Source organism: Cottoperca gobio, chromosome 7 (assembly GCF_900634415.1).
Source record: "Cottoperca gobio chromosome 7, fCotGob3.1, whole genome shotgun sequence".
In the NCBI taxonomy this organism is placed as follows: domain Eukaryota; kingdom Metazoa; phylum Chordata; class Actinopteri; order Perciformes; family Bovichtidae; genus Cottoperca; species Cottoperca gobio.
In genome coordinates this window covers 20811933-20839872 of record NC_041361.1, presented here as the reverse complement: position 1 = coordinate 20839872, position 27940 = coordinate 20811933, and the positions used below count along the sequence as shown (strand labels likewise).

General features: G+C 41.9%; 1 protein-coding gene across 2 annotated transcripts; it reads right to left on the bottom strand.

Annotated features, from left to right (window-relative positions):
- On the bottom strand, positions 1–27940 carry arfgef2 (ADP-ribosylation factor guanine nucleotide-exchange factor 2 (brefeldin A-inhibited)). 2 transcript variants are annotated; one of them, XM_029435721.1, is made up of 39 exons: positions 27416–27940; positions 25387–25417; positions 24999–25122; positions 24610–24756; positions 23453–23632; positions 22718–23075; positions 22441–22599; positions 22173–22300; positions 20780–20913; positions 19943–20177; positions 19708–19807; positions 18809–18948; positions 18447–18555; positions 18167–18356; positions 17928–18039; positions 17632–17837; positions 16831–16915; positions 15324–15495; positions 15008–15159; positions 14375–14503; positions 13393–13551; positions 12407–12554; positions 12092–12188; positions 11959–11999; positions 11701–11870; positions 11281–11432; positions 10866–11038; positions 10187–10347; positions 9909–10039; positions 8772–8901; positions 8486–8621; positions 7437–7575; positions 7109–7166; positions 6806–6914; positions 5182–5321; positions 4889–5066; positions 4407–4545; positions 3794–3911; positions 1–1690 (listed from the first exon to the last, which is right to left on the bottom strand). In XM_029435721.1, the coding sequence occupies exons 1-39, from the start codon at positions 27591–27593 to the stop codon at positions 1526–1528; spliced, it is 5613 nt and encodes a 1870-aa protein (XP_029291581.1). In that variant the 5' UTR covers positions 27594–27940; the 3' UTR covers positions 1–1525. The 2 variants fall into 2 exon arrangements, with proteins under 2 accessions (XP_029291581.1, XP_029291582.1); XM_029435722.1 differs by having other exon boundaries at positions 22757–23075; positions 27416–27939.

Below are 27940 nucleotides of genomic sequence, written 5' to 3'. Positions count from 1 at the left end.
TGGATCAGAATTCAGGTTTATTGATTACTTCACCAAATGTTTGGAAGATTACATCACAATATTATGTATAGAACTGTATAGCACTTTCATTTCTATGTATCTTACATTGAAAACTTTAGTCTGTTTTTTTCATTTACTATATATATATATATATATTCCCAAGCTTCAGGGAAGAAAAGTAGACATCCATAGTTGCGAGGGAAGGAATGCTTCTCAAAAAATATTTAAATGCACTTTAAATAATTACATACATCCTTCTTTTAAAAAAAAAAAAGGCATGGAATTAACTACGAAGGATCCAGAGATTCCAGTTTCTCTGTAGATGCGACTTTTGGTTTCACTCCGTTCCCGAACCTTTCTGGAGTTGAACTCTACTGTTGAATGTTATGTGACACGACACTGATGGCCGCTCCAACCGTCCAGAGCAAGTTGATACACCAGAAGGCGTTAATACATGAGCAAACTGTCTGCAAGAGATGTGCAAAAAGAGTGTGGGAAACAAACCACTGAGTCACCTTATAGGGCCAAATGATGGATAAGTGGAGGCTTTTCTGAGCCAGCTGTAATTCTAAAGCCAGGAAGATCTGACTCCATGTTAAGTCCTTCAGTGTCAGGCTTACTGGGTACAGAGGAAAGTAGCCAGTCTTCAACCAACCTTCCATTGTAAACCATCCTGAAAAAAAATAAATTCATAAATCAAGTGAGCAAAAATAAATAAAGTAAAATCTCATTGATATGGAATAAAGGAAGGTGCCAGGACGGTTCAAACGAAGCCGCGTTAGATCTTTGATAGTGTTGTAAGAGATGTAGATAGTTTTCATCTGCAGCTCAAGAGTCAACAGCCCGCTACCGAAGAACACAGACATGAGAGGGAACACAAACATTAAAGTGACCAACAATGCTTTGGGAAGAGCATCGATACATGAGGGTTCAGATATTACCACATATTTTGATTAGATCACCAAACTCACAATAAGGGCGACACTTGATGGCGTCATGGTTTTCTAACAGGCACAGGTGGCCAAGAGATTTTTCGCAAAACCGCACTGTAAGGTTCATCAAATTCAATGGTATCGTTCAGCATGTAGATATACCTTTTTTTTGAGTATAAAAAAAAAAAAAGAAAAAACAGAAAAAACAAACAATCAAAATCGGGTACAATATCAATAAATTATTTGTTTACAATTCTTCTTCTTATTGTCATTATAGTTTGAGATGAGTCAGGGGGATGATGAATGACAACAGTCAGCAGAGAGTGCTGGTCACAGTGCTGTTCATCCCCGAGAGAGAGAAGGGAGGAAGGACAGGGTGAAGACTTTCCCACAAGCGGAGTGCAGTAGAGACACGCTGAACACTTTAATGCAGACTCCTGAACAGAGACAGAAAAGCTGCAGTCTTTGTCATCTTCTTCCTCTGTAATCTGTTCCAGTCCAAAAGTGAGGGAAAGTCTTATGTGTCAACCTAACAATGTCCTCCATCTCCATTTCTCCACCCGTCCGTCCACCCAATCCTGCACCCACTCATTCTAGGATATGGGAGTTCGGGCATGCGCCCCCTCTGGAGCAGCGATGTGGAAGACAGAGCCAATGCGCAGGAAGAAGCGCCTGAGGACGGCCCGCAGCTCGGGGATTAGGTCAAACTGCATCATTTCACACAGGTGGGGGTAGTAGCAGGAAGCATGGGGCTTGAACTGGAAAAGAAGGAGAAAGTGAGAATATATAAATTAACTATTCTCTTTCTACTGAACTACACCTGCATCACTGCGCATAAGGAAGGCTCACTAGTTGGTGGGTGTAGTTTGTTGGAAAGAAAATAGTTCCTACATGAAAATGGTCACAACAAAGTCTGTGGATTATCTTGAGCAACCAGGTCTTGATTTCTGGAAAGAGACATCGCTGTAGAGTTCTTTTTAAAGTATTTTTTGGGCACCACAAGCAGAGTGCCATCTATACACTCTGCAACTCACACCAAAACAATCTAGATTTATAAATAGCACTACAAGTATGAGGAAACTTATGTATTTTTGAGTTTGAGGGGAACTGTCCTTTTAATCTTTGCTAAACAAAGTATTTGCCAAAGGTGTAACCAGTGTATTTGGAAATATTTAAAACATTTTCTAATATTTAAATATTTCCAAATACACTGGTTACACCTTTGGCAAATACTTTGTTTAGCAAAGATTAAAAGGACATGTATGAGGAAACTTATGTATTTTTGAGTTTGAGAGGAACTGCTCTGGGTTGTGTGGCCGCTGCTGGGAGGCCAAAGAGTTCACAGCAGGGCATAAAATTGTGTCGAGGGACCATTTCTGTGTCATTGAATTACGAAATTGCATTCAGGCAAATAAACACAATTTGTATAATTAAGATTTGTTTTTACAGCATTTCCCAAAATTCACAGCAGGTCTTGCACAAGAGGCTGGTGCCGGCCAGTCCACTTTAACAGTATAACAGTATTGTTAGTGTGGTCTTGGCATTTCCTTCTCAAGGCTGGCTGCATTGTGCCAACATTTCCTACTGTTTCAAGGTGCATGCTGGGTTCTTTTCTAACCAAAAACTGCTGTAGCTTTGGTCTAAAATGAGTCATGGGCTGCCATGACTCATCAGTGAATCATGCACTTACACAGAGCATGCATGATTCATAGGCGACAGCTCACAACAGTGTTTAGAATCACAAAAATATGAAATTTAAAAAAGGAATTTTAAAGAGGGTCTCTTTGATCCTTTCCAAAGTTACCATGAGGAGTATTTAACTGGTTACGAAACAGTCTCAATGTAATACTGATGCCTCTTTATGACAAGCAATGAGACCATCTGTGACAAAGATAGCATATTATTATATCGTTATTCTTAATGCCCATCACAGGATTCCCCGCAAAATCACACAGACCCGAAGAGCCTATGTCTACATTTACACAGCGAGTATAAGTTAGCCTGTTAAATAGAAAAAGAAGATTTTTCTTAAGAAATTTACATTTTTGACTTTATTTGTTGTGGTTATTGCTGATCCTGGAGCAGGATCAGCTTAGACAAAAAATATTAATAATTAACAGAAGAACTAAAAAAAGCTGAAAAGTGACTGATAGAGAATGGGTGAAAACAAACTTGGTGGTTCAGTCAACAGAAGGAGAATTTAAAGAATTCAAAACTGATCCTGGATCGTCACTTTTCCTCCTAGACTGATGTCCATTTTATTTACGTTATACCTTGTTAGATGTGGTTTTACATCAATATATGAATTTACTTTGGTGGCTAAAACTGATCTGACTTTGTTTCAACATTGTCATATAATATTAATTAATCTTACATTACCACAAATTGATACATTACCTCATCGCTATGCATCGAGCAAACAGCCATTTTTAAAACAGAAAAAGTATATTCCACAATAACTTTAGTCTTTCTTTTATTTGCTTCCAAAACAAATTCACACGCTAGCCAGATGAAGATCTTTACAACAGGAAGCACTGCGGCTCATGGAAACACTACTGCTTTTGTCCACAGGGGCCGCCAAAATCAGCACAAAATGAAAGTTTCTTGTAGTTGCTTTAATGGATAAGGATATCAACTTTCCATGGTATTTTTGACCCAGGCCTGTCCTTAATTTCTGATCCTAGTTCAGATTTAAATCACAGTGGAACATATTTATTATCCAGAGCTACATAACGTTTGCAAATAAAGGTTTGAGTCCTGAAGCATTGCTGCCCTTCGTCATTCAACTACTAATGTTTAGTTGGAAGTAAACTCTCTGTCTGTGTGTCTGTGTGTATATATGTGTGTATGTGTGTTCCTGCCTTGTCATCAGGCAGCCGTAGCGTTCTGGTGAGCAGCAGCATCAGCAGGCTGTTCCAGGCCTCTCTGTGGCTCTCTGAGGTCAGACTGATGAAGTAGGCCAGCGCTTCACTACACACCCTAAGAGAGACCACCCAGCGCACACACACACAGGATTATAACCAACACAACACTGATGCATCTCCAACACTGAATATGCAGAAGTGGTTAGGTATTATTATTGCTATTATAGGAGAGCAGGCTAAGGCTACACATCTTGAAACTAAAATCACATACACATACGTATTATTGCTGTAATACATGAGTCAACGATCCAGTGAAAAACACAAGGTAATTTGTACCAGGCCATACACACCCCAACACACCTCATAAATATATAATGAGGTATGAGCCATGTGTCAAAACAATTCTGCTCCAGTTTTCTGTGTCACAGTTGGTGCTTATTTATTTAAGATTTGACCAGGCAATAACAAACCATGTTTTGTTATGGTTTTGTTTTACAATGCAATATCTGTCTATGCATTTTTAAAGGATAGGTCTGGTAATATTGTATATTTTTCTCTATTGTGAACAAACCCACCAAAAGACCAAAACACTGCAGTCTGTTGTACTCACAGCAGCAGGCGTGTCTGGATGTCAGGCCATGAGTCCTGCAGCTGAAGGTCAGAGTACATCCTGAACAAGATCCTCAGGCTGCAGGCGAGACTGCTGGTCTCCTGCTTCAACAAGTTGGGTTTGGATTTCCCTTTAAAGCCTGAGGGCAAAAGAGAGGCATCGACGTTTAAGATATTTTCAGTGTTATAGTGCAATTCTAAAAACGTAGGCCGATCAGATAATCCTCTAAATGGCCTGAATACTTTCTCTCAGCAGAGAGGTAATCAAACAACTGAAACTTTTCAGGTTCAAGCCAGGCAACAGCACAGTATCCTGCTGAACGTTTGTGATACAGATATTGTAAGGCAGTCTCACAACAGACAGACGGTCTCATAACTTTGACTTGTTGCTTAAACCTTCTACTGCACGTCACTATAGCACAAGTGCAGGAGAATTAGATACCATTTTATGAACTGAGCCATCATGAAGGACTTTGTATTTACCTGCCCTCCACAGTGCCGTCCTCTGCTCGTTGTTGGAGTTGAAGTCCTTGGCGAAGGTGTGCGACTCCAGCAGACAGTCCAGCAGCTTGAAGAGGTGTGCAGAGGTCATGTGTCTGTACATGCCCTGTTCGGATCCCGCCTCGCCTCCCTCAGCCTCCGACTCTTCAAGAGCATCTCGCTGACGGGAGGACAGTTTCAGACAACTTTAAAGTTGCACACAGCTCCTTTTAAGGTTTTCTTAGTGGCCCAATATATAAAAAGGTGATTAAGAAATAGTAGCTGTTGTAACTTACCTGTGCAGCAGCCATGTTCTCAGCGTCCTCCTTCTTGCTGGTTGCTGGGTAAAAGACGATGTTGTCTATGGTCTGGATTAGTTCAAGCTGCACCACACATTTAATGAGCAGCCCTGCAAACAGCTTCTGATCTGAAACTCCTGGAGAACAGAAAAAAAACCCACGTGGTGTAGAGATGTGTATTAAAAAAAGAAATATAGTAAAACTTACTTTGAAGAGGGACAAAATGCAACAATGGCAGTGACTGTCTATGGAATTATATTTCATTCAATAATATAAATTATATTAATATGCCTATGAAATAAATCCTGAAATAAATATAAAAGTAAATATATAAATGTGTCAATACATTTTATTTACACAGGACCACTTTTATGCATTTCAGGGGACTTTTACACTGCCCGTCCAAAAATAAAGTCACCACCTGGATTTAACTAAGCAAATGGGTAAGAGCCTTCCATTGGATAATTACTGCATGGATTAATATGTTTCTGCTGGCAACAAGTTATTTAACCTGAGCTAATGCAGTGAGTAGCTTCTCATTTCTTAAACAACCGTGTCAGAAGGATGTGAATCAGTTTCAGAAGGGTCAAATTATTGGACTGCATCAAGCAAAGAAAACATCTACGGAGATTAAACTACTAAAACCGGGTTAAGAACTGTCCAACGCATTATTAAAAGCTGGAAGGATCGTGGTGAACCATCGTCTTCGAGGAAGAAATGTGGTCGGAAAAAACAGTTGAATGATGGTGATGGTAAACGTTTGGTGGAATCATATTGTAAGAAATCAACGGTAGAACTCCCGTTGTTATGTTTAATAGTGAAAGTAAGAGCATTTCCACACACACACAATGCGAAGGGAGCTGAAAGGACTAAACAGCTGTGCAGCAATAAGAAAAACACTGATTACTGAGGCTAATCGGAAAAAAGGCTTCAATTTGCTAGGGAGCATAAAGATTGGACTCTTGAGCAATAGAAGAAGGTCATGTGGTCGGATGATCCAGATTCACCTTGTTCCAGAGTGATGGACGCATCATGGTAAGAAGAGAGGCGGATGAAGTGATGCACTCATCATGCCAAGTGCCTCTCTCTCATCAATACAAGATCTTGGTGGAAATTTAATGCAACTCTGGACGTAAATAAATGTTGTGACATTGCAGAAGCTTATCGAAACGATGCCACGGTGAATGCGTGCCGTACTCAAAGCTAAAGGCGGTCCAACGAAATATTAAGAGTGTGCAACTTTTTTTTGGACGGGCAGTGTATTTTCACATTCAGAGTTACATTTATTACCTCATTTATTCATTTCTGGATTTTATTGGCATATTTATTGATTTGATATTGAATGAAATGGCATTCTATAACGATCTGCGACAAAAATGTGATGAGACAGTTTCAATCTTTTTGTTTTTCTCCGTGCTGCTGCCATATCCGTTATTCAAATTGTCTGTCAGGTTGAGAGTTGTGTGTGTGTGTTGAAAAATAAAAAAGATTTTAGGGGTGGGTGCAACGTAACAATAATATTATATATTGACCTTAATTTCTTAAGATTTGTGCTCCAGTTTGTCCAAGTTAGAATGTGTAGACTTACTCTTAAAAAGTGTGTGTGCATGTGTATACTCACTAGCATTGGACTTGCCCTTCCAGGTGTCGTCGCTGGACATCTGGCTGTGTCCTCTCTCAGACAGAGCTCTGTCGTAGCTGCTCTGGGACAGGCTGTCAAAATCAGCCTCCTGGAGACGAACAGAAACAGACATTGTGGACGTTCACATACGTTCTGATACACTGGGAAGGTTAGTAGTTAGCAATATATGATATACGTATTTATCATGTCTCAGACTAAGGATGAAGCTTCTGCTAAGCAGCTGTTGTAGATCCTGCTGTAATTATTGTTAAGTCATACGAGTGTATTTGTTTATTTTCTTACAAAATGCTTGCCATCTGCAGTTTCCTCTTCCTGCCCAGCCGGTCGCCAAGTCAACAAACTGAAAAGCAAACAGAATGGCAGATCAGGTGTTGTGATAACATCCTGTCACAGAAACATAATAGTCTTTAACCAGATTAGCCTTAATATTTACTCTTTAACCTCCCGCTGCACTGCTTTCTTTCAGTAACTGACAACTGTGTGTTTTGTCTTCAAAACAGTAACAAATAATTCAATAAGTGTTTGAATGAACACTTTCATTTTGAGTAACATGTTGGAACGGATTCAATTGAAACTAAATTGGCTGGCAGTACATTGGTTCAGGACTTACGCGTGAGGGCTGGTGTTTTGGAAGATCTCCAGCATACAGGAGCATGTGATCTTCCAGACCTCGGGGCTGAACTTCTCCCCGTTCAGAATCACCAGGTTCTCCAGACAGTTTGTGCCCGACCGGGCAAGCTGCTCGTTGTCTGTAGAAGAAGGGGAGGAGGACTTTAAAGCCCAGCTGATGCAAAACAAATAATAAGTTCCCCGAGGTTCATGAGGTGTGTGTCGGGGACTGAACGCTTGTGTCAACAGAATCATTACAGATGCTGAATGTTTGGATTGTGATACTGGAATGCACCTGCACAGATTTCTAAAGACAATATAGGCGGACAGTTATGCATTTCTTTTTCTCTTTTAATAAGAGTACACCATCTTAAATTATTCACACGCTTCTAGTTACTAATGGTGAAACAAATTGTAGCAACTCAATAATGCGGTCGTTTAAAAGTGAAACTGATGTTTAAGCCCCCACCCTGCCCTAATAATGTGTGTATAGTCCCTTACTGATGTCCATAACTACAAGCTAGCTGTTTTGTTTATTCAAATTTGAAAGTCTCAATGCCATTTCCAGTAAATGTACAGAGGTAAATACCATAGACTGTATAGGCAAATACAGCTTTAGACGGAGAGATAGTGAGATGGTAATAGAGAAAATAAATATTAAGTAAAAAAGACTTAAAAATAAACTGATAATAAATAAATAAAAATCTTTATACAAAAATAGAAATAAAAACAAATAAATAATAATGTAATAAAAGAGATAGCAATAGTGATATTAAAATCAAAGTAAAAAGTAATTAATAAAAAAGAAAAAGAAAAAAGAAATTAGTCAAGAAAAATGTAATAAAATTAAAAATACAATTTACAGTAAAAAGACATACACCCCAAAAAAAGAGTGAAGAATAAACGTCTATAAATGAAGGTACAATTGTTGCGTGTATATGCTTGGATTGTAAAATCTGACGAGTGGGTGTTACCCCTCTGCCTTATGAGCATTATTTGCTCTTTGTGTTAACGGATGAGTGTTCTGTCAACAGGAATTTGAACACACACCTTGCCTGACACACCACTGTAGCTGTGTGAAAATGTCAGCCAGCAGGATTTCACTGAGAGGCTCGTAAAACTGGGTGAACACGTCGCAGATGGCATATAGAGCGTGGTTACATGTCGTCGTCATCCACTCGGTTTTCTGAAGGCAAACAAAAGACAAACATTAGCAGATGTTTTTTCTCCATTTGTTCACACAGTAGTCTTCTGCCTCTCCAAATCACAGAGGATATACTACAAGTGGCTTGTCAAAACAAACAGCCATGGGACTTGGCGGCCTGCTACCAGTGACCTCTGTCTGCTGCTCAGGGAGCTTCATGTTGTCAAAGATGCGGAAGACGATTCTGAAGAGGTCGTGCCACCAGTGCTTCTCGAAGGTGAGGCCGTAGCTCTTCATGATCTCAAACATGACGGTGAGACCTCTGTCAGAAACAAAAAGACAAACAGTTTACACACCCGAAGTGCTGCTTCACAGCTCTGCATCCAGTAACAACACCACTAGGACATCATGAATCAATCACTATTTATTCTTTACTACTCACTCATACTTCCATACATTACATACTGTGTGAAAGTAATGGGAAATCACTTACAAAACTAGCAATGTCTACATGTTTATACTGCAGAAAAGAGCCAAAAGAATTGTCAATAAGGCATAATGACCCAACCAAACCTTTATTTAGGAAATCATATGCACCAAGAAATATATAAATATAAAAATAATGTCATAATATGTACATTTAAAGAAGAAATGTACAAAAAGAGACCAAACTGAGAAATGCCTGACATGGCAGAAAGATTGTGTTTCTTGATAATATTTCTTTACTTTACTTTGTTTTGACCAAATCTGAGAAATTATCTGTTTTTGTTTATCTGCTTCTGATTTATGATGTAGTAGTATTAAGACAGAGTTAGGTAATGCTTTGGCACAATAAGCTTCAGCCTAAACCTTTTTTTCGTGCAGAGAATATATTTTATTATATAAATATTTTTATAGGGCGTCCCGGTAGCTCACCCAGTGGCACAGGCGACACATATATAAAGGCTGAGTCCTTGCCACAGCGCACTGTGGTACGAGTCCGACCCGTGGCCATTTGCTGTTTGTCGTTCCCCTTCTCTCTCTCCCCCTTTCACAATCTGCACTTCTCTCTCTGTCATTAAAGGCATACAAAGCCCAAAAACATTACTTAAAAAAAAAAATATATATATATATATTTTTATATAATATTTTATCCAGTCATGCTTCAATTCTATGCATTGCACTTTGTTTGCGTTACATCCTTTTGTTTGTTCGATTTATTTTGATATATTTTGTTGTAGCGACAGAATCGGGGCAGGTAGAGCACTGGGGGTTTAGAGGGATAGAGGTTCTGGGGACACATCACTGTAACTCAGTTCCCACAGTGAAATGAATGAGCTGTTGTTCTACCTGGTCCGGACATCCAGCTGGCAGCGGTTGATGATGCAAGAGAGCTCAAACAGGATGGGAAACCAGCCACGAACCCACACCCGATCACCAGGAGCAACATTCATGTCATCACTGGTGTACTCCCTCAGGGCCTGGACAGGGACGCATGAAGTGGAATATTGCATCATAAGTTAGAAGAAAGCACATAGTGCTACTTACAATGGTACATAAGTGTCATTATCTTGTCAAACATTTGCCATTTTATTTAACCAGCGTTGTCACAACTCAGTCGTTCCCACCTGTGGCCTTTCTGAGACGTATTTAGCGCAGTGTCGTATGAGTCTGATCGCCTCCATGCTGGTGTCAGGAAAAGCTGCGTTGCACACAAACTCGGAGAGGCACTTCACTGCATCTTGGAATGAATCAATAGCGGCTGCAAAGTGCTGCTGGAAGGTGTTCACTGAGGTGAGAGGGGTGGAAATAGGAAACAAGGATGATTTGGTTGGTTAAGGAGATCTTTACGGAAGCCCTGAGAGGCAGAAACACATTCCTGGTGATCCTTTTGATCTAAATTATTTTCTCTCCTGTGTTTATGACTTAAGAACAGGTTTGGCCAGGATAATCTTTCTAAGTGTGCTTAACCACCCCATGTTCTAAATAGGACTATTCTGGATTGGAAAGAATCTTCTGGAAAAAACTTTTTTCACATGTTCTCAAATCATAAACACAGGAGAGAAAACTATTTAGATTTAGATTTAGATAATGGATCACCATGAAAATAATAGCATCTCAGGGCTTCCATAGATCTTAAATCTTTCCCGTCATTAATTCTCCTATCTTATAGAGCTTAAGCAGGACAGAGGATCCATCTCACTGTTGAGTCTCAGCAGTTTGACACAACACGACCCGTCACTGGTTTCTTTCACGTCACCTGAGCCCAAATGGCTGCCCTGACGAAAGAGCTGCAGTCATACTCACTGACAATGTGCCCGGTGGTCTGGAAGGCCAGCTCCACTATGGTCTCATCGTGGTCGGAGGCTGCCTGGTGAAACACTGAGAAGATGTTCTTCCAGCCCGAACGGATGTTGACCGCCTGGGAGTTTACCATCTGAGTCACACACCTGATCACCATGTCTCTGATAGTGGGGGACCTGGGGAAGGGGGGGGGGGGGGGGGGGAGGAGTTATTATAACAGCTAACAAACACTCCACTGTAATGTACACTGCATCTATTACACTGACAAATATATAACCCATTAGTGCCCTACCATTTATCACCGTTGATACTTCTATGACCCTGCAGCTTTTTATATAAATACACTGTACATTAGGACACTTGGGCACTGGGAAAGTACAGCTCTCATGCTGCCATCGACCGGATTACAAAGTGTTACCTGTTCTTCTTCATGATGTGCTCAAAAGGCCTGAGGAAGTCTTTCTGGAAGCGGAAGTTGGCCAGCTCTCCTTTCTCCAAGAACTTCATGGAGAGCTGCCTCAGTGAGTCCACAGCAAAGATGGCTACATCCTCATTGGGGTTACAGCCCACCTAGAGGAAGACAGCAGTCAGGAAGTGGGGGGGGGGGACTTTTTTGTAGAATCTTAGGACACAACATGCCCGACCTAAGTGCATAAAAATAAATAACAATATGTTGCCAACACACAGCCTGTGTAGACGTGAATAAAGAGCCTTCTTATGCAAGTGCACAGAGCAGTTGTCATCCTGCCGCGCCCTCCCCCCCCCTCACTAAAATACTTGTACTTTCAGGTGATACATTTTTACAACCTGATTTTTGTAAATCCCTTAATTCACTGACCTTGTTGAAGTGGTCTCCGATGACCTGCCAAATTCGAGACCACTGCAGCCTGATGCGGTTCATGTTGTAGTAGGAGATTTCCACAATCTTCTGCAAGCTGAACATCCTCGGCTGATGTGCTGAGGCCAGCTCGTCCATGGACACGGCACACAGCCACCGCACAAAGTCCACTGGAAACAATTCAAACAGCAACACACGATGAAGAACTTATTTTTCTTTGTAACACACACAAACACAGATCCTGTCCGTCACACTCACCAATTGCATTTCCGTCTAATCTGGTGGAACCAGTGAAGATCCTAGTGTTTTGAGGAAACAGGAACCTTCATTCATCATACGGGACAGGTATTGATCATGCATTTATTATGTAAACGTATCCATTTTGTCTTACCTGTCCACAGCTACCACCACACTCTGAGAGCTGGTCTCTCCTACTGACTCCTGGATGTGAGCCATCTGTCTCTTGTCCTGACTTCCCACCAGGTTACCTGCAATACCAAACACATTTAATAACACAAGCTAATGCTTACAGTCAGGCAACAGACACACATGGAATTAAAGCAAAATGTGCTGTTCTGTGTAATATTTACACTAATAAAGTTGTTTTCACATTAAACATTTACAAGGTTAGAGACACATTGAGTAGGTGACAGAGTTAGGGGGCGACCTGTGTGTGTGTGTGTGTGTGTGTGTGTGTGTCTCTCACCCAGGCCCAGGGGCATGAACTCCTCTGTGCCGGAGGGTAAGCCCTTGATGCCTGCCTCTTTGTCCCGGACCACCCCTGAGATGTAGCGTGTCTTTACCCCGGTGCCGATCAACTGGGCGAGTTCCAGCTGACTGATGCACCTCAAGATCTACAACACGCAGACAAAGACCACAAGTAACATCTACAGTTTGTATGTTTTATTCAATTTTAACAGTTTATATGAAAAATACATCCTTAGCAGTAATCATGAATTAGCACTTAAATAATTAAACTCATTTTCCTTGGCTGGCGAGAATATAATTGACCAGGGCCCGGCCCTAATTATCAAGCATCTCAGAACCTGCCCGAGGAGGTGCCCTGAATGCACTCAGACTTCAAAGTCCTTAATGAAGCTTCCTACACTGTCACCACTGTATTCAGACACTCTCAGCAGCAAAGTAGACTTTATGATGATGTATTGATGTTCTCTGTACTTCTTTGCATGTGTAGGCTTTATGTTTAAAGCAGAGTTCATGTCCTTAACAAAAACTATGACTAAAATATGTTCGTCAATTAACTTTTTTCCATGACGAGACGAGAGGATGCTGACACATCACAGACGTATTTAAAACACTCCCTGTGACGATATCAAATTACATCTTGTTCATCACTAACAAGCACAGTCAGGACAACTCTGAGCAAAGCTGCCTTTTAAAAATCATTCAACCTGTGTTTTCATCAGATATTAAGAAAAAATATTATGTGCAAAAAGTTTGGCTCGACATATGACACGGGACTGAATAAAAAAAGAAGCTGAGAAAACATTTAGCGATAAGACTAAAATGTAATAACTTTTCGTCGACAAAAACTAAGTGTTTTCATTTAAAGAGTAAGTTAAATCTGAAAAGGCTGCCTAAATGAACACTGGTTAAGTTATCTGTACTTGTTTCTGAGATTTAATAACGTTGGTCTCTGTGCTACTACTGCCCATAAATCCTGTAAGTCACCTCGTGCCAGGAGTTGCCCAAGTAGTTTCCGTCAGTGTGGGCCACAGTGATCAGCGTCTTGATGGTGTCGATGTTCTTCTGCTTCATCTCTGTGATGCTGGAACTGGCCGTCAGCAGGGTGAATCTGGCCAGGGCTTGGACATACGCGTCTCGCTCCAGCTACAGACAGGAAGGTTACTACAGTCACACTGAGCCAATGTTCAAATAAAACATTACTGAAGAATCACGTGAGCAGACGAGAAGAAACTCAGAATAATCAGAATATTGCTTACGGTTTTCCCTTATATACTTTGTTCCTACTGGGAAGATGAATTTCCTATTTTGTAATCTTGGAAACAATTTTTCAGAACAATTTACAAAAAGAAATATTTTATTCCTGCTCCAGATCTTTCAAATGAAAATATTCTACAAGATTACTGCTCTTAAAAACAACGTCAACATGTTCAACACTGAACAACCATCATCATGTACATTCTGTAAATGTATTTCTATTGTCCAGATGTTGCAACTTGACGGTCTAATATCCACAATTGGCTAAGGCCACTCAACATTTATATTAAATTAACTTTAAACATTTTGTTGGGGTTCCGGAGGAAAATTGTCCCTAGATAAATAAACTATTAATCTAACTATTCTGTCAGGTAAAAGTATTTATTTCTAAAGCTCAATCAAGAACTAATCTGAATATAAACTTCCTTAAAAAAAACGAAAAAAAAAAAAAAACGAACAGAAAATTGTGAAGGAAATTTCTTAAATAATTTCTACAAACCATCACAAAGTAAAACACAGCATGACACAGAAGAAATGCTCCAAGTGGGACGGCAGAACGCTGAATATGCTCTACACTGTTCATCCTATTCATTCCTCATCTTTTTTTATTAATGGTTTGTTTTTTGGTAAGTTGTATTGTCATGTCATCGTATTGTCTTTTTGTGTGTAAAAAAATGTTTTAAATATACACATAATTTAAACATCAGCAGACCTGCATGCTGAAGATGCAGGCGATCCTGATGGCACATCGAATGCCCTCCAGACAAAGTGAAGCCACTTCTGGGTCGTCACAGTCCTGCAGTCCCACGCTGAACGCTGCCAGCAACGGGGTCCAGGCCAGCTACCCCACACACACACACACACACACACACACACACACACACACACACACACACACACACACACACACACACACACACACACACACACACACACACACACACACACACACACACACACACACACACACACACACACACACACACACACACCTGTTTAACAGTTTGATCGTAATGTTCATATCTGATCAGGAATGTAAAGTTGTGGCAATCTTGATTATTTAACATGATTACTCATTGACTTTGGAAACATCATGCATTTAATTAAACTTTTCTTCAAATCTTTTTAACTGTAGGTTTTCTTTATATAAAATTCAACTGAAAAACAAATGCATAAAAATACCACACAAAAATATTATACAAGACAAAACGAGAGCATCGTTGGGAAACGGCGTGATCATCAATTATCCCGTTTACGTAATCGACCAACAAATCCTAACTGAAAATGACATTTGATTAAATAAACCTGCTAATGTAAAGTAAATGAAAAGAGTGCAAAGGGTTACCTTGAACATGGGCCTGACATGCTCCAGGTGTGTAGCGCTGAAGAAGGGGGCCTGAGCGTGGCTGACAGCCTCCATCAGAGCTTTAGCCGTCTTTGCCATCTGCTCCATCTCCACGTTGTACAACAGACGCCGCTGCTTCTCACTGGCGACACCTGGAGGACAGAAATGTTTTTGTTTTTGTTTTTCAGCAAAATAGTGAAAAGTGCCATATCCTGAGCCTAGAGGACCCCACAGTGATACCTCAGTATGTTGGCTTTCAGTTTGCATGCAGCCAGTGTGTGGGACTGAGTATTCCTCACTGAAATTAAGTACTCACCCTGTTTGGTGGACTTTGGGGTGATCGAGAACTCTTTGCTCTCCTTCATGGCAATCTTCTTGCCGGCGATCTCGTCGTATATGGAAGATAGATACTCCTCAGGCAGGTCCTTACTGTCGTTAATGCCGCGGTTCATCTTGATGTACTGCTCCTTCGTCATCTTGTTCTTTACCTACATAAATGAAGAAGATGGAGAAAGTCAGTTGGTGCGATTAATTAAAACGGAGGAAATGGGTAGTGCGGGAATGGGACTCAGTGGAAAACAATTCCTGTTGAGCTATTCAAGCATTGCATACGTTTGAAGGAACAAACACAAAAAAGGAGCTGAATGGTTTGGTCCGTATACACTGGGGGATATTTACTGAGCATGCTGCAAATTACTGGATTCAATTACCAGGATACGAACATTTCATTGTGTGACATCGTCTCTCTCTTCCCCCCCGGCTCTGTGTGTGTGTGTGTGTGTGTGTGTGTGTGTCATATTTTACACTTGCTTTTCACAGACTTAAAATTTCAGATGCAATTTCCTCTGTGACGGTGTTCCGTCAGCAAAGATAAATCAGGTGCAGCAGATATTTGTAGAAGTCCACGTTGAGACAGATGCAGCTGCTGCCAACTCAGAGGACTCTGGTGAAGATGTTGAACCCGGCAAGGCGCTTCTGTGCCCAGTCAAATACAGGCAAGCGCTGGCAGATTACTTTGTTCTGTTTACTTTGCCTTGCGATTGAAGTGCCAAGAAATAAATACATGATAACTTTCCTGAGTTATAAAATCCTGTCTGAGTGTTATAAAGTACTTTTTAGTGTCTTGGTGTCTGATAAGCCTTTAAGCTCATGGATGTGTACTCAAACCGGACTTCCTTGCGTCGTATGTCATCATCTCTTCAGTAGCAGAACAACACACCCCCACCAAAGCATCCACTTGCCTTTGTTTTGATCTTAACAGCTAAAAATACATATTGCATTTACCAAAAAACAATGTTTTTAACATTATTGCTTTTCTTCCATTTTGCCTGCGTAAAACCTTGGTGTGATCCTTTAAATAACAACTCACGCAATGTGACTCTTTAGAGCCGGAAGAAGGGCCGCAAATCCTTAATAAATATTAGAGCTGCAATGCTTAGTTGATCGGGAGAAAAATGCTAAAATGTCAGCAAATGTTTTCAGCCTCTTGAATATAAAGATTTCCTGCTTTTCTATTTTCTATCTTATTAAAGTGAAGATCTTTGGGTTTCGGACTCACAAAACCCGACATTTAAAAAGACATCACCTTGGACTGTGAGACGCTGGGATGGAGATTTCTCACTATTTTCTGACATTTTATAGACCAAACCATTAATTGATTTATTCAAAAAAATCATCAGCAGATTAAATCGATAATTAAAATAAATAATTGTTCGATGCAGTCCTAATAAATATTCCACAGAGCGACGAGACACAGGTGTATCCTGGACGATAGAAGAGTCCACATACGGTGATGATGTGACGGGACATAAAAGCGTTCTCACCTGAGGGCTGTGCAGGTCTGTGGTGAGCATAATGATGGAGTATGCCAGCACGTAGGCAGTGTCTGCACTGGCAAACAGAGTCTGTCTGCAAAACAGGACAAAGATCAGAGCAACGGTTAGCAGCGCGTTTTATTTTTAATCAAACGTAAACTCTTGCAGAGATTGAATTAATCAGATCCTGAAAGTAAAAATGAATAATAAGACGCCGTGATCTCCACTACAAGTAAAAACATTTAAAACATTACATAAGTAACAGAATGTTAGTCGTATCAGAAAAATGTTAAAGTATTAAAAGTAAAAAGTATTGATTGTGCAGTAAAGGGTTCCCTATTGTATATGATTAATATAACTGCTGCATTAATGTTTATCTTGTATTTTAGTGCTGTAGATGTTTACGGTTGTGTCATATTCTATAAGATCATTATACGTTTCTCAGAAATGTCAGCTTTGCGACGATGCATTGTCCAGCTGATGCAAGATGCTTCTTAAAGAGTGTATTTAGCTTAAGAAGCAGGAGAATGTCTTCATTATGTTCATCACAAACAATCACAATCAACACACCTGGAGATACATAGTTTCCACTGGACAGAAGGGGATCAAAATCTTTAATGTGACAAATAACTAAAGCTGTATGTAGGAGTAAAAAGTTCAATATTTCTCTGTGAGATGTACGAGTATAAAGTAGCACAGAATGGAAATACTCAAGTAAAGTATAAGTGCCTCGAATTTGTACTTTAGTAAATGTACTTAAATGAAAAGTCTCTCCAAGCCCTTATATCCTAAATCTAAGGCGGTCCTTACCCCTGGTTGCACTCCAAGTATCGAGCAGCAAACTTCTCCATCAGCCTGTCAATCTTCTGGGCCTCACCGGGCAGCCTGAAGCCTTCCAGGAACACTCTGAGTGCCGAGACAAAGTCCCGCCCAAAGAAGTCCAGCTGGTCCACGTAGCAGTACATCACTTCTTTGTTGAACTTGATGTTCTCGCCCAGGTACTCTCCCACCTGGGTCTGTGGACGCAGAGGTAAAGGGGTGAGTTAAAGCTGTTTTGTTGCTTGAGAATACAGCTTTGTAGAATGAACGTTTATGGAATCCCTCACAGTGTCTAGTCTCTCCTCCTGGTGCAGGAACTGGGCGATTTCCTCGGCTGTGGAACCCAGCATGCCCTGATCCTGCAGGTACTGGGTACCTCGCTTGGGCTTCTTGTTGAAACTGGAGAGAGAACAGAGGAAACGAGAACACAACGTATTAAGTACAGAAGATATTCCCCTCTGTTGGACTGTTCCATTGATAAAAGGCTGATCCTCAGTAATGCTAAGAAAAGAGGTAAAGGGCTCACAGTTCGATGCCGTGCTCGATGATGTCCTTTTGCTGTTTGATGACCTCGTACTGCTCCGGGTGGTCCGCTTGGGAAAGTGCCACGCTGGAGGAGACGGTGGAGTCCAGCGAACTGATGCTGTCTCGACGTCCCGCCAGCGGATCTGGGAGCTTCAGCTCTCCGCTCTCACCATCAGATGGATGCTCCTGGCCTGCAAACACAGAACACGCACACAATAATTATATGTCTAGACTTCTCTCCTGTGCATTGCTCACATATTCACTGTACACGACACACTTACCAAGATTAGCTTGAAGGTTTGGGTTGACATACATGTCTTTGCTCCACTCCACCATACATTTGAGGATGGACACCAGACACTCCAAACCCTTTTTACGTAGGCTCAGCTCCTGTGGATATTACAGAAACGCCCGAGTTCTTTTACACAGTCACACACACACAAACACACTCACATGTGTGAGAAGCTAAGGCCAGAAGGCCCCTGCCTCAGGCTTGATGCCCGCATGCTTATCCTTTTAGAGATATGTTTAGTGAACAACCTAATAACTAGGATGTAAAATATAAATATGAAACATTAAGGAGTTAATGTCTGCCCCTGACCAGAAAGAGATGCTACAATATGAACAGAGGGACACTGTGTACCTGCAGAGGAGTCATCCCAAGCTCCTGCCCACTCCGGCCCTGAGCAATCTTAGACAGGTCGTTGACGAGACGCTCAAAGATGTTTGCTGCATTCAAGTCACAGTCATAGTTCACGTAGATGTCAACCACGCACTGGGCATCTTGGGGGGGGAGACCAATTGAGTGAATACATTTCTTTAGATACAACAGGGTTATAAATTGCTCAGGGTTTTCCTGCAGAGAGAGTTTTAAGATGGCTGCTCAAATGCTGGTCCAGAGCTGCACTAAAAGAAAAGACGACCAACATCTCCCAACAGTGCTCCTGGTGTTGCATGTGACTCGTGCTGCTAGAGAACACATGTATGATCAGAGCCAGCAATGGTTACAACTACTGCGTAGTGATGGATGAAGATGTGAAGATCCAACCCTGGTACTACCACAGCAATCAGACCAGTTCTCACCTCTTCATATTTACAACTTTCATTCATGCAAACTGTATGCATGAATGAGTGAGTCCCAGCGTCTTGGTATTCAATGTTTGTGCATTTTGAAACAGGCAGCTGAATTGTCCATCTAATAAATGATTCAAATGATGTAAAACATTTTTAGATTTGCAAGAAGAGAAGAGGCGATCGTCCCGCAAACTCAGAAAACTAAATGCAGCCTGTGAGAAAACAGAAAACTCTTCTTCTGTCAAATCATTAAGCGTCAGCTCAACGCTGTTTCTTCATCATTTCCTCATCATTTCCTCTCGCACACCAGGTGCCAAATATCACACGAGCATTAGGCTCGCTCCATAAATGTCCCGTCATGTCTAAAAAACGGCGTAAGTTACATTAAGATCTTGATGTATTCCATGTCTGAAAGGCTTTAGTTTGACTGTAGGATTTATTCTTCAGTTTGTGTCAGTGGATTTGTACCTGCACAGATGCGCGTCAGTGTCTGGATGACCATCCACTTGTGCTCAAAGGAGCTGGTCGATGTCTCCAGGATGGTCAGAAAAATCTCCCGGAAAAACACCTGAGGCATGGTGGACGAGAGGAGATAAAGTCAGTGCGACTCTTTGATCAAACAAGCTGCAACGGGTACATTTCTATGCCAGACAAACTATCTGAGCACAATTGACAGTCTGTTACTGTCACTCTGCGTCTGTACCTCAATCTGCATCTTCAGATGGACCTTGAAGTGGGAGAGCAAGGTGAGGAAAATAGCCAGCGAGAGCTCAAAGACCTCGGGCACAGAGGAGACGCCATTTTTGGACAGCGCCACACACAGATACTGTTTGATGGCGTTGACGAACATCTCGTGAGTGCGAAACACCGGCCCGGCGCCCTGCAGCACGGAGAGCAGCAGCTGCAGGGAGACAATCTTAGAGCGCAGCTCATGCGACCTGCAGAGGAGAGGGATTGTACGGTACATATGAAAGAGAACAGACGACACTGAAGATGAATACACAGCAACATTCTCAGTATGCGCCTTAATAAATACTGCTGAGGGAAACACAAGATACTTGGGTAAAGTGGCATTTCATCAAGAGCTTTATTTAATGTAGGCCAGACGCACTTCTTTGTGAGCTTTTCTTCCTGGCTCGGTTTACTCTGGCCTATTCACAGTGACGGGCTCAGGGTCTGATGTTACAGTAACTAGAGATGACAGGGCCACAGCCGGAGGGGAAAGGGCAAGTTAACCTACGGAGACTGAGACGGCGCGCTGTGCGGAATCTGAAGGCATTTATATTCATTTTGGCAAACTGTGGAATGACAAAAAGGTTGCCACCTAAAGAAACTAAAGAAGCTTTCCAGAGCAAGTAAAATAATATGAACAATCATTAATTAAAAGTAATAAAAAAGGTGTAAATATCAAAACATTTCACAGGAACAAATATCTTCCTGGTGTGATGTAATAGGAATGGGGCAGACGGAGATAAGGTAACACTTAAGAACACTTATACAAGTTATGGTGCATTTACAGGTCAGATGAAAAAACACTGACTTTGGATCTGGAGGTCCTTCAGCCAGAGGCTTCATGGAGAGTTTGCACAGAGAGCGGAAAACCAGAAAGGCATCTTTCTGCAGGATGTGGGAGAATCGGGCAGCACCGTGGGGTCCCTGCAGCGCCTCAGCATCCTGACACAGAGGAAGACAGTCAGTCGTACTTTTTATGGAAACAACACGTCTACGTAAAAGAAAAAAAGGAAAGCCGCAGCTCTGATTAGTCTGAACTAAACTGTTTCTGTGTTTGGGCACTTCCATATTGATTGAGCTCTTTGGGAGCTCCAGACGTGTCCAGAGGACCTGAGCTTTGAATCAAGAATCTTACCAACAGGGTAAACATGCTCCCGTATAAAGTGCCTCCTTTTACTTAACTCATCACATTCTGGTAGCACTAATGCATTTCACTACTTACTACTTTCCCATTATATTAACTGAGCTCTTCAAGATTCCTTGGCTGTGCACAAGTGTGACTGATGAGAGGAACTAAACAGTGTTGATGCTGAGTTTGAAGAAAACTGAAACTCAAAGAAGTAGAATATTTCTACACAAAGGAAGGAAGCTTTCTGGCCGTGTCTGGAGATAGCGGAGCTGCCTGTACATCTGACAGAGTACGCTTAAAAATGTTTGCAACATACAAGAATCAAAACACCCTAAAACTTTACTCTGAAACTTAAGCAGTTGAGGATAAACAACTGTAATGGAAAAACACTGCATGCTTTAGTGCTCTGTTTGTTATCATGGTTGGTACTCATTAAGGAAATGGTTCTGTGTGAAGGTATGACCTCAAGTTGACCGAGGCGTCCGTTGTGGGAGAAAGCAGTCACCTGTTAAGGAGGAAGTAGCTGTGTCTGGCAGATAAGGGCCAAAGTGATCAAAGCCAGTTCCAGACCCAACTAGTTGCAGCTGTACTTTCCCCCTCACCCTATTCTTTAAAGATGAGAACACACTCTACACATGGTATCATTGCTCAACAGACCTTTGTGCCGTATGCTCTGATCCTTTCTGCAGAAAGACTTTTGTTTTCAATAAAACACTCAAAGAGCAACTTGTTTGTGAACAGAATTTCCACCACACAACATGATGGGCATGATCCGGAGACTTTGTCTCTGTCTGCTCCTGTTCAGCAGCTGCCTACACTGAGGTGAAGGCAGGACACAGAAATGCCATATACGCGTTTGACATTTACGGTTTATGTCATACTTGAATCTGCCTCAGTAGCAGCATAATGCTAGGTACTGTAGTCCAAACATAAATAACCAACTCAATTTAGCCAGCGCAAAATCTTATTTGCCGATCAACAGGGCTGATACTTCTCTAAAGACTTTCAAAGTTAAATAGTTATTTCCTCAGCACACTACTGATTAATAACTAATGGCAATAACACTACTCACCAGCATATCTGTGGAGGAAACAGAAGAGCGGTCCTCCATGATGCCATTCATCTGCTGACCCTCTGTTCTCACTCTGGGGGGAGCCCCTTCTGTCTGCTCATCCGCAGGGTGGGCCGGGTGCTCACCTCCTGGAGGAGAAGTCAGAATGGAGGTTTTCAGGTCGTCATGACCATGAGAGGAAAGCACCGTCTCCAACAAGTGTATCGACACTTATCAGAACAGAAGCAGATGAACTCGAGGATAACTTCTAGAGAAAGTAAGCTCAGACCTGTTTCACTGTGCATCTGTGTCGGGGTTTGCCGTCCCTCCTCTCCTTCAGTCACAGCTGACTCGGCTGGATTTGGATTGCTCTGTGGTTTGTCTCCTTCCTCAGCTGGCTCAGCCGCTGGAGGAGGGGCCTCCACAACTTCATCTTCAAAAACTGAATCTAATGTAAACAAATAACAAAGACTATGAAGAGTCATGAACATTATAGGAGCTGCACCATCCAGTTACACTTGGAAATAAAAAACAAATAAAGGTTTACAAATTGCATTGGAACTTACAATTGAAAGTGAAAGCGGAGAATGTAGGTTTCATCATACCTCTAGATGGCGTGATCTCTTCTGCTCCTCCATTCATCGGAGCGTTGCCGTCCTCAGGTTCTCCATTGATTGATGGTGCGTCTGGCGCCTGGTTCTGGTCCTCGTCCTGGTCAGGGGCCGGCGGTGGGGGGGTGGAGCTGGTGGTGTTGGTGGCAGTGAGGTCTGGAGAACTGGCTGCCGGGGACGGGGAGCTCTGTGGCTCCGGAGTAAGCGTCCGGTCAGACCGGGGGGAGCCGGACCTCAGATTACCTGGGACAGGGGATGGGTTCTGCTGGGGCAGACGGAGCCGGTCCTTCTCCTGCTCCTGAGCCTCCAGAGCCTGCGGGGGCGGCAGGAGGAGAAGAGGAGCCATGTAGAGGAATTGTTTTATACAAGGGAATTTGGATGTTGGGGAATTTAAATAAAAATACATTTTGATAAATTAGTTTTTTTCCTTTAGTAGCACTAACACACACACACACACACACACCACATCTATATTCTGAAGCTTTTTACACAGCGCTTTGTTCAGATATCATTCACTCATTCCCAAAATCAGAAACAGAAATATTCTGTTTATGACTTTAAATCAAATGTACTGAAGTCCCTTTTGGCCATTTAATAAGAGAGTGCAGAGCAGAAAGCAGTAGATAGATAGATAGATCGATACAGTGACCTCAGTCGTGTGGATGGAGTAACAATGGTAAATGCACTAACAGCTTGGTTTTCCATGCGTGTGAAGATAACGTTGAGCATCTGTGTGAGCGTGGCCTTAGCGGTGGTCTGGTTGATGAGGTTGCGGCTGGCCAGGTAGATGTTGTAGCAGGTTCTGACGGTGAGGAGCACCGTGCCCTCATGAATCTCTATGTGCGGGGAGGTCACCGCCGTCAGCAGGGCCTGGACGGAGAGAAAAGGAAGTCAAGAGTTATCAGACAGGGTGTCTTGTTGAAGCTGCTGCACTTGCTGAATCACCGCTCAACTTCTCCTTCTTACTGCCACAGAAGTATAGTTCTCTTACTCCGACACTGCAGGTTTTGTGCATTCAACTCATGCAGTTACTTAAAATAAGATATTAAAATACAAAAGATTAGAAAAATATAGTTCAAGTTTTCTAAAATCAGTCAGTATTTATTATTAAGTCAGTCTAAAGAAACTGCACTGACATTCTTTAGTAGTGAATGTAAGACAAACAGATAATCAGCTATTAATCGTTCGTCAACAGATAAAGCTGTGTGCGTCTTACAGCAGCAGCGACTTTGCCCTTCCCAAACAACCAGGATGTGCATTTCATTCACTAAGGGAAACCACAGGAAGCGGCAGTTATGAATCATACCTGTTGCGCAAACACAAGGCAGATTATCAAGCCAGAGAAGTGACCAGGAAATGTGAATACATGTGATAAAAGGTCTGAGAAAGATGGTAAAAGTGTGCACTATTTAGGCTCTATTACAAACTAAAGCTTATGTTAACTTGATCACAAATCCAAAAATAAACAATAATGGATATTGGACACTTTTTTTACAAGTTTATGAGTGTGAAACCTCTTCAGACAGGAAAAGGAAGAAATAAATTAATCTATACAGCTTTTCTGCTCTTTAGATTCACTAATGTGCAACAAATGAAGGACGTCTTAAATTAATTGGTTGCATTTCTTGTGTGATCATAACAATCAAGTATTAAATCATGGATTAAGTGGATCATGTAGTTTTATTTAATATTATATAACTTTTCTTAATGCCTCACTTAACAGCTTTCTGTGGTTAAGTATGGAAGGCTAAAGTGTCTCAGTCTTGCCTGATTGGCTCTCACATAAACAACCCTGACAGCTGGAGGATCTGAAGGTTGCCAGATGTGCAGAGAGGCGCTGGGTATACCTTGATGATCTGCAGCTGGACTCCCTCGTCGGTCTGCGGGCCCTGGAAGCAGTTGCAGACGGTTTCCATCAGCCGGTCGATCAGCCTTTTGCCCGGGGTTCTGCTGTCCGGGGCATTGCCTGTGATGTGGCCGTATGCAATCAGCTTCTACCGTGCAGAAACAGCGCACAGGTTAGAGCGGCAGGCGCAGAGCGGCAGGCGCAGAGCGGCAGGCGCAGAGCGGGTGTGTAATTCTCTTTTCTCTATTAGTCTTTGTTATTTTGTCAACATTTCCCAGAGTGATTTAAAAAAATAAAACTACAAAAATGAAATAAGACTAAACTGTTTTATAACTTACAAAAATAAATTAAAGTCAGTTTGTGAGTCGGTGTGTGCGTGTGTGTATTAACCTGCAGACAGTCCAGAGAGGTGCTCACTATCCGGGGGGACTTTGACTGACAGGCCAACTCGAAGGGCAGCACATATTTGTCAGCCTCGATGTAGTTGGCTCTGGGTGGGACCACTGTGCCATCCCTGCAGGGGTGAGGAGAGCAAACAGGCCCATAAACCTAATGCTACCTTCAGTGGATGACGTGAATTGATAAAGTGCTGGGTAAAACATTTTACAGTATATTTATAATATATGTGCAGAATTATACAGAGCATTTAAGCTTTACCTTTAACCCTCAGAAAAGCATAATGGCACCTCGACTACTTGCTTCAAGGTGGGAAAAGCACAAACTAACTGCTCAGCAGTCATTCATTCAGGGAAAACTGTATGTAAATAACAATACTTACTTTTGCTTTTCGAGCTCATCCTTGATTTCATCTATGGAGGAAGACACAGGAGAAGAAATATTAAAAGAAGTCTGAACTTCAGTGTGGGGGCCATTCACAAATATGTCTGCAGTAGACAAGTGATGTTCCTGGTTAATTTATAACATTGTATATTGAGCAGGATTTAATCTTACACTACCCCAATGTTTTATAGCTAATCACATTTGGCTCAACTGAACAGCCTCCTTGAGATCTTTGGTCTCATTCCCTGCATCAGCATTCTCATCTGTTCTGCTATTTCTGTCCCTAAAATCAATTTCCATTTCTTAATACTTATCATCCTACATTGATCCACACACACACACGATTCACAAATGATGTTGTAGTGAATACTACAACGCTCAAACTCACTGGGCTACACAGAGGAAATGAACTTGCACAATATTCACCACAAATGTCACACACACCGATGATATATTTCATGAAATAAAATGCAAGCTCAGTTCCTTTCTCCATGGTGTGTAAATAAGATAGGCCTGTAAATAATGATTATTTTTATTATTGATTAATCTGCCGATTAATCATTTGGTCTATAAAATGTCAGAAAATAGTGAAAACTGAACATCCCAGGCAAGGTTGTCTTTAAATGTTTTGTTCCGTCAGTCCGAGACCAAAAGGTATTTACTTTAATATGACATAAAACAGAGAAAAGCAGCAAACCTCCATAGTTGAGGCTGAAAACAACATTTTCTGACATTTATGCATGAAAAAAAATTACTTTAACGATTATTCTACTATCAAAACAGTTGGTGATCATTGTTCTGTAGATCAATTAGGAGATTTATCGTTGCAGCTCTAAAATTGGTCAACCTAAATGTAGAAAGGTATTAATAAAAACGTTATATTTAGTCGCCTGGCTAAGCTTTGGTGTTTCACTTAAAAACAGCCATTAACAACTAATCTCTCTTTCCACAGTGCGCCTATTTAATCATGGAGGCAACAGATGCCATGGAATGCAATCCACAGCATAATAAACGTCCATGTTTGAACAGAGTAGCATTGGGAAAGATGAGATGTTCATGAAGCTTGCAAAGAGTTTACCAAAACACCAGACAGTCAGTATGACTATGGAGACACACTAAACAACCCACATTGGTAGTGTGAGGAGTCAAAAAGGAGTGTTGTGTTCTACTGGGATCATGAATAATGAGAGAGTCTCACTGACAGACAGGGACAACTCAAACACACCTACCTTTTTGCCCACTTCTTAGTGACAGATATTTCCTTGCAGTCAACCCTGTGGTTCTACACCTTACTGTAAACTAAACCTTAGTAATGAAGCACAACTTCTGGTTTCTCAATCACCGGCATTGAGACCAAGAGAGAGGCACTGTGCAAAATAACACCTTCAAATACCAACTAATTGTATTTGATCAGTACTGAGTAGGATACGCTTTTAATGCCTCGATACCAACAATATATGTTTCACTTATCAAAACAATATGACAAGGAGGTGGCAGCTTAAACTGAAATATAAGCAGCAATGTATGACAATGAAGTGAGGAGCCTGGTGTGTAACACTATCCGAGATTGTGTATAATGGAAAAGCACGGGCGTCAGAGTATCCTGGAGTTAGGTAGCCTGCTGTGTGTGTGGTTGCAGAGCCGGACGGGTCTGTCTGGCTGGCTGACAGTGCTACGTACAACACAGGGATTGGTCTGTTTAGCTAGCTAACCTAGCCCAACTAGCTAACGACAGCTAGCTTGTTTACCTGCCGACGTTGACAGCGATGACGGTGGTGTGAAGGCAAGGTGTTAGCATTGTAGAATTAACAATAGTATGTGAAAGCCATGCCTACACACAATTAGCACACCTGTAAACATCAACGGACAGCTGAACAGACGGTGAAGGCCATTCAGATGCTAACGCTAACGCTAGCCAACTGCTCTCCCCAGTCTATCAAACGAGCCAGACACGACCGAAATGTTCAGCGAAGCACTCATAAAAACCAGCAAGTCGGCAAACCAGTAAGCAAAACAAACCCACTCACCAAGCGCCACCTGACAAGCTTTGCGCAGCTGGCTGTTCTGGCTCCTCTTCACCTCCTTATCCGAGAGGATTTTCTCCAGCGCCCTGGACAGAAACATGCTCTTGGTTTTACTGTTTTCTGCCTTCGAGTGTTGCTGCTGCTGCTGCTGCTGTGGTGGCCGGTGTTGTTGTTGCTGCATCTCTCGGTCTTGTTTCCGCTTCTCTCTCAGGCCGTCATTCTCGGCCTGGCCCTGCGAGTAAGCGGGTGTCAAGGGAAGCTAACGAAAGCCAGGCTATCGGTGTCAGTCCAGTCGAGTCGCTACTTCAGCTCAGCGCCGCCATGCTGGTTACACGTCATGTCACGTGATTCTCAGCTGTCTGGGTTTTGACAACAGCACCCTGAAGAGCAGGTATCCTCCCAAATGCGGTCAATAGTCTCATAGTTAACACAAAGGAATCTATACGTCCTCCAAAGCAGACATTGTAAAAACGTGTCCGTTTAAATTGACCATAGAGGAGCTTTAAGCGTGCCCCCCAAACGGCGAGC

Excerpts from the sequence above, each read along its gene's own strand:
- arfgef2 (XM_029435721.1), bottom strand. The coding sequence starts at position 27,593 with ATGCAGCAACAACAACACCGGCCACCACAGCAGCAGCAGCAGCAGCAA. Across the intron at positions 20,178-20,779 it reads GAAGGACCTCCAGATCCAAA|GTCGCATGAGCTGCGCTCTA; the intron begins GTCAGTGTTTTT and ends TCTCCTCTGCAG. Across the intron at positions 4,546-4,888 it reads GACGGCACTGTGGAGGGCAG|GCTTTAAAGGGAAATCCAAA; the intron begins GTAAATACAAAG and ends TTTTGCCCTCAG.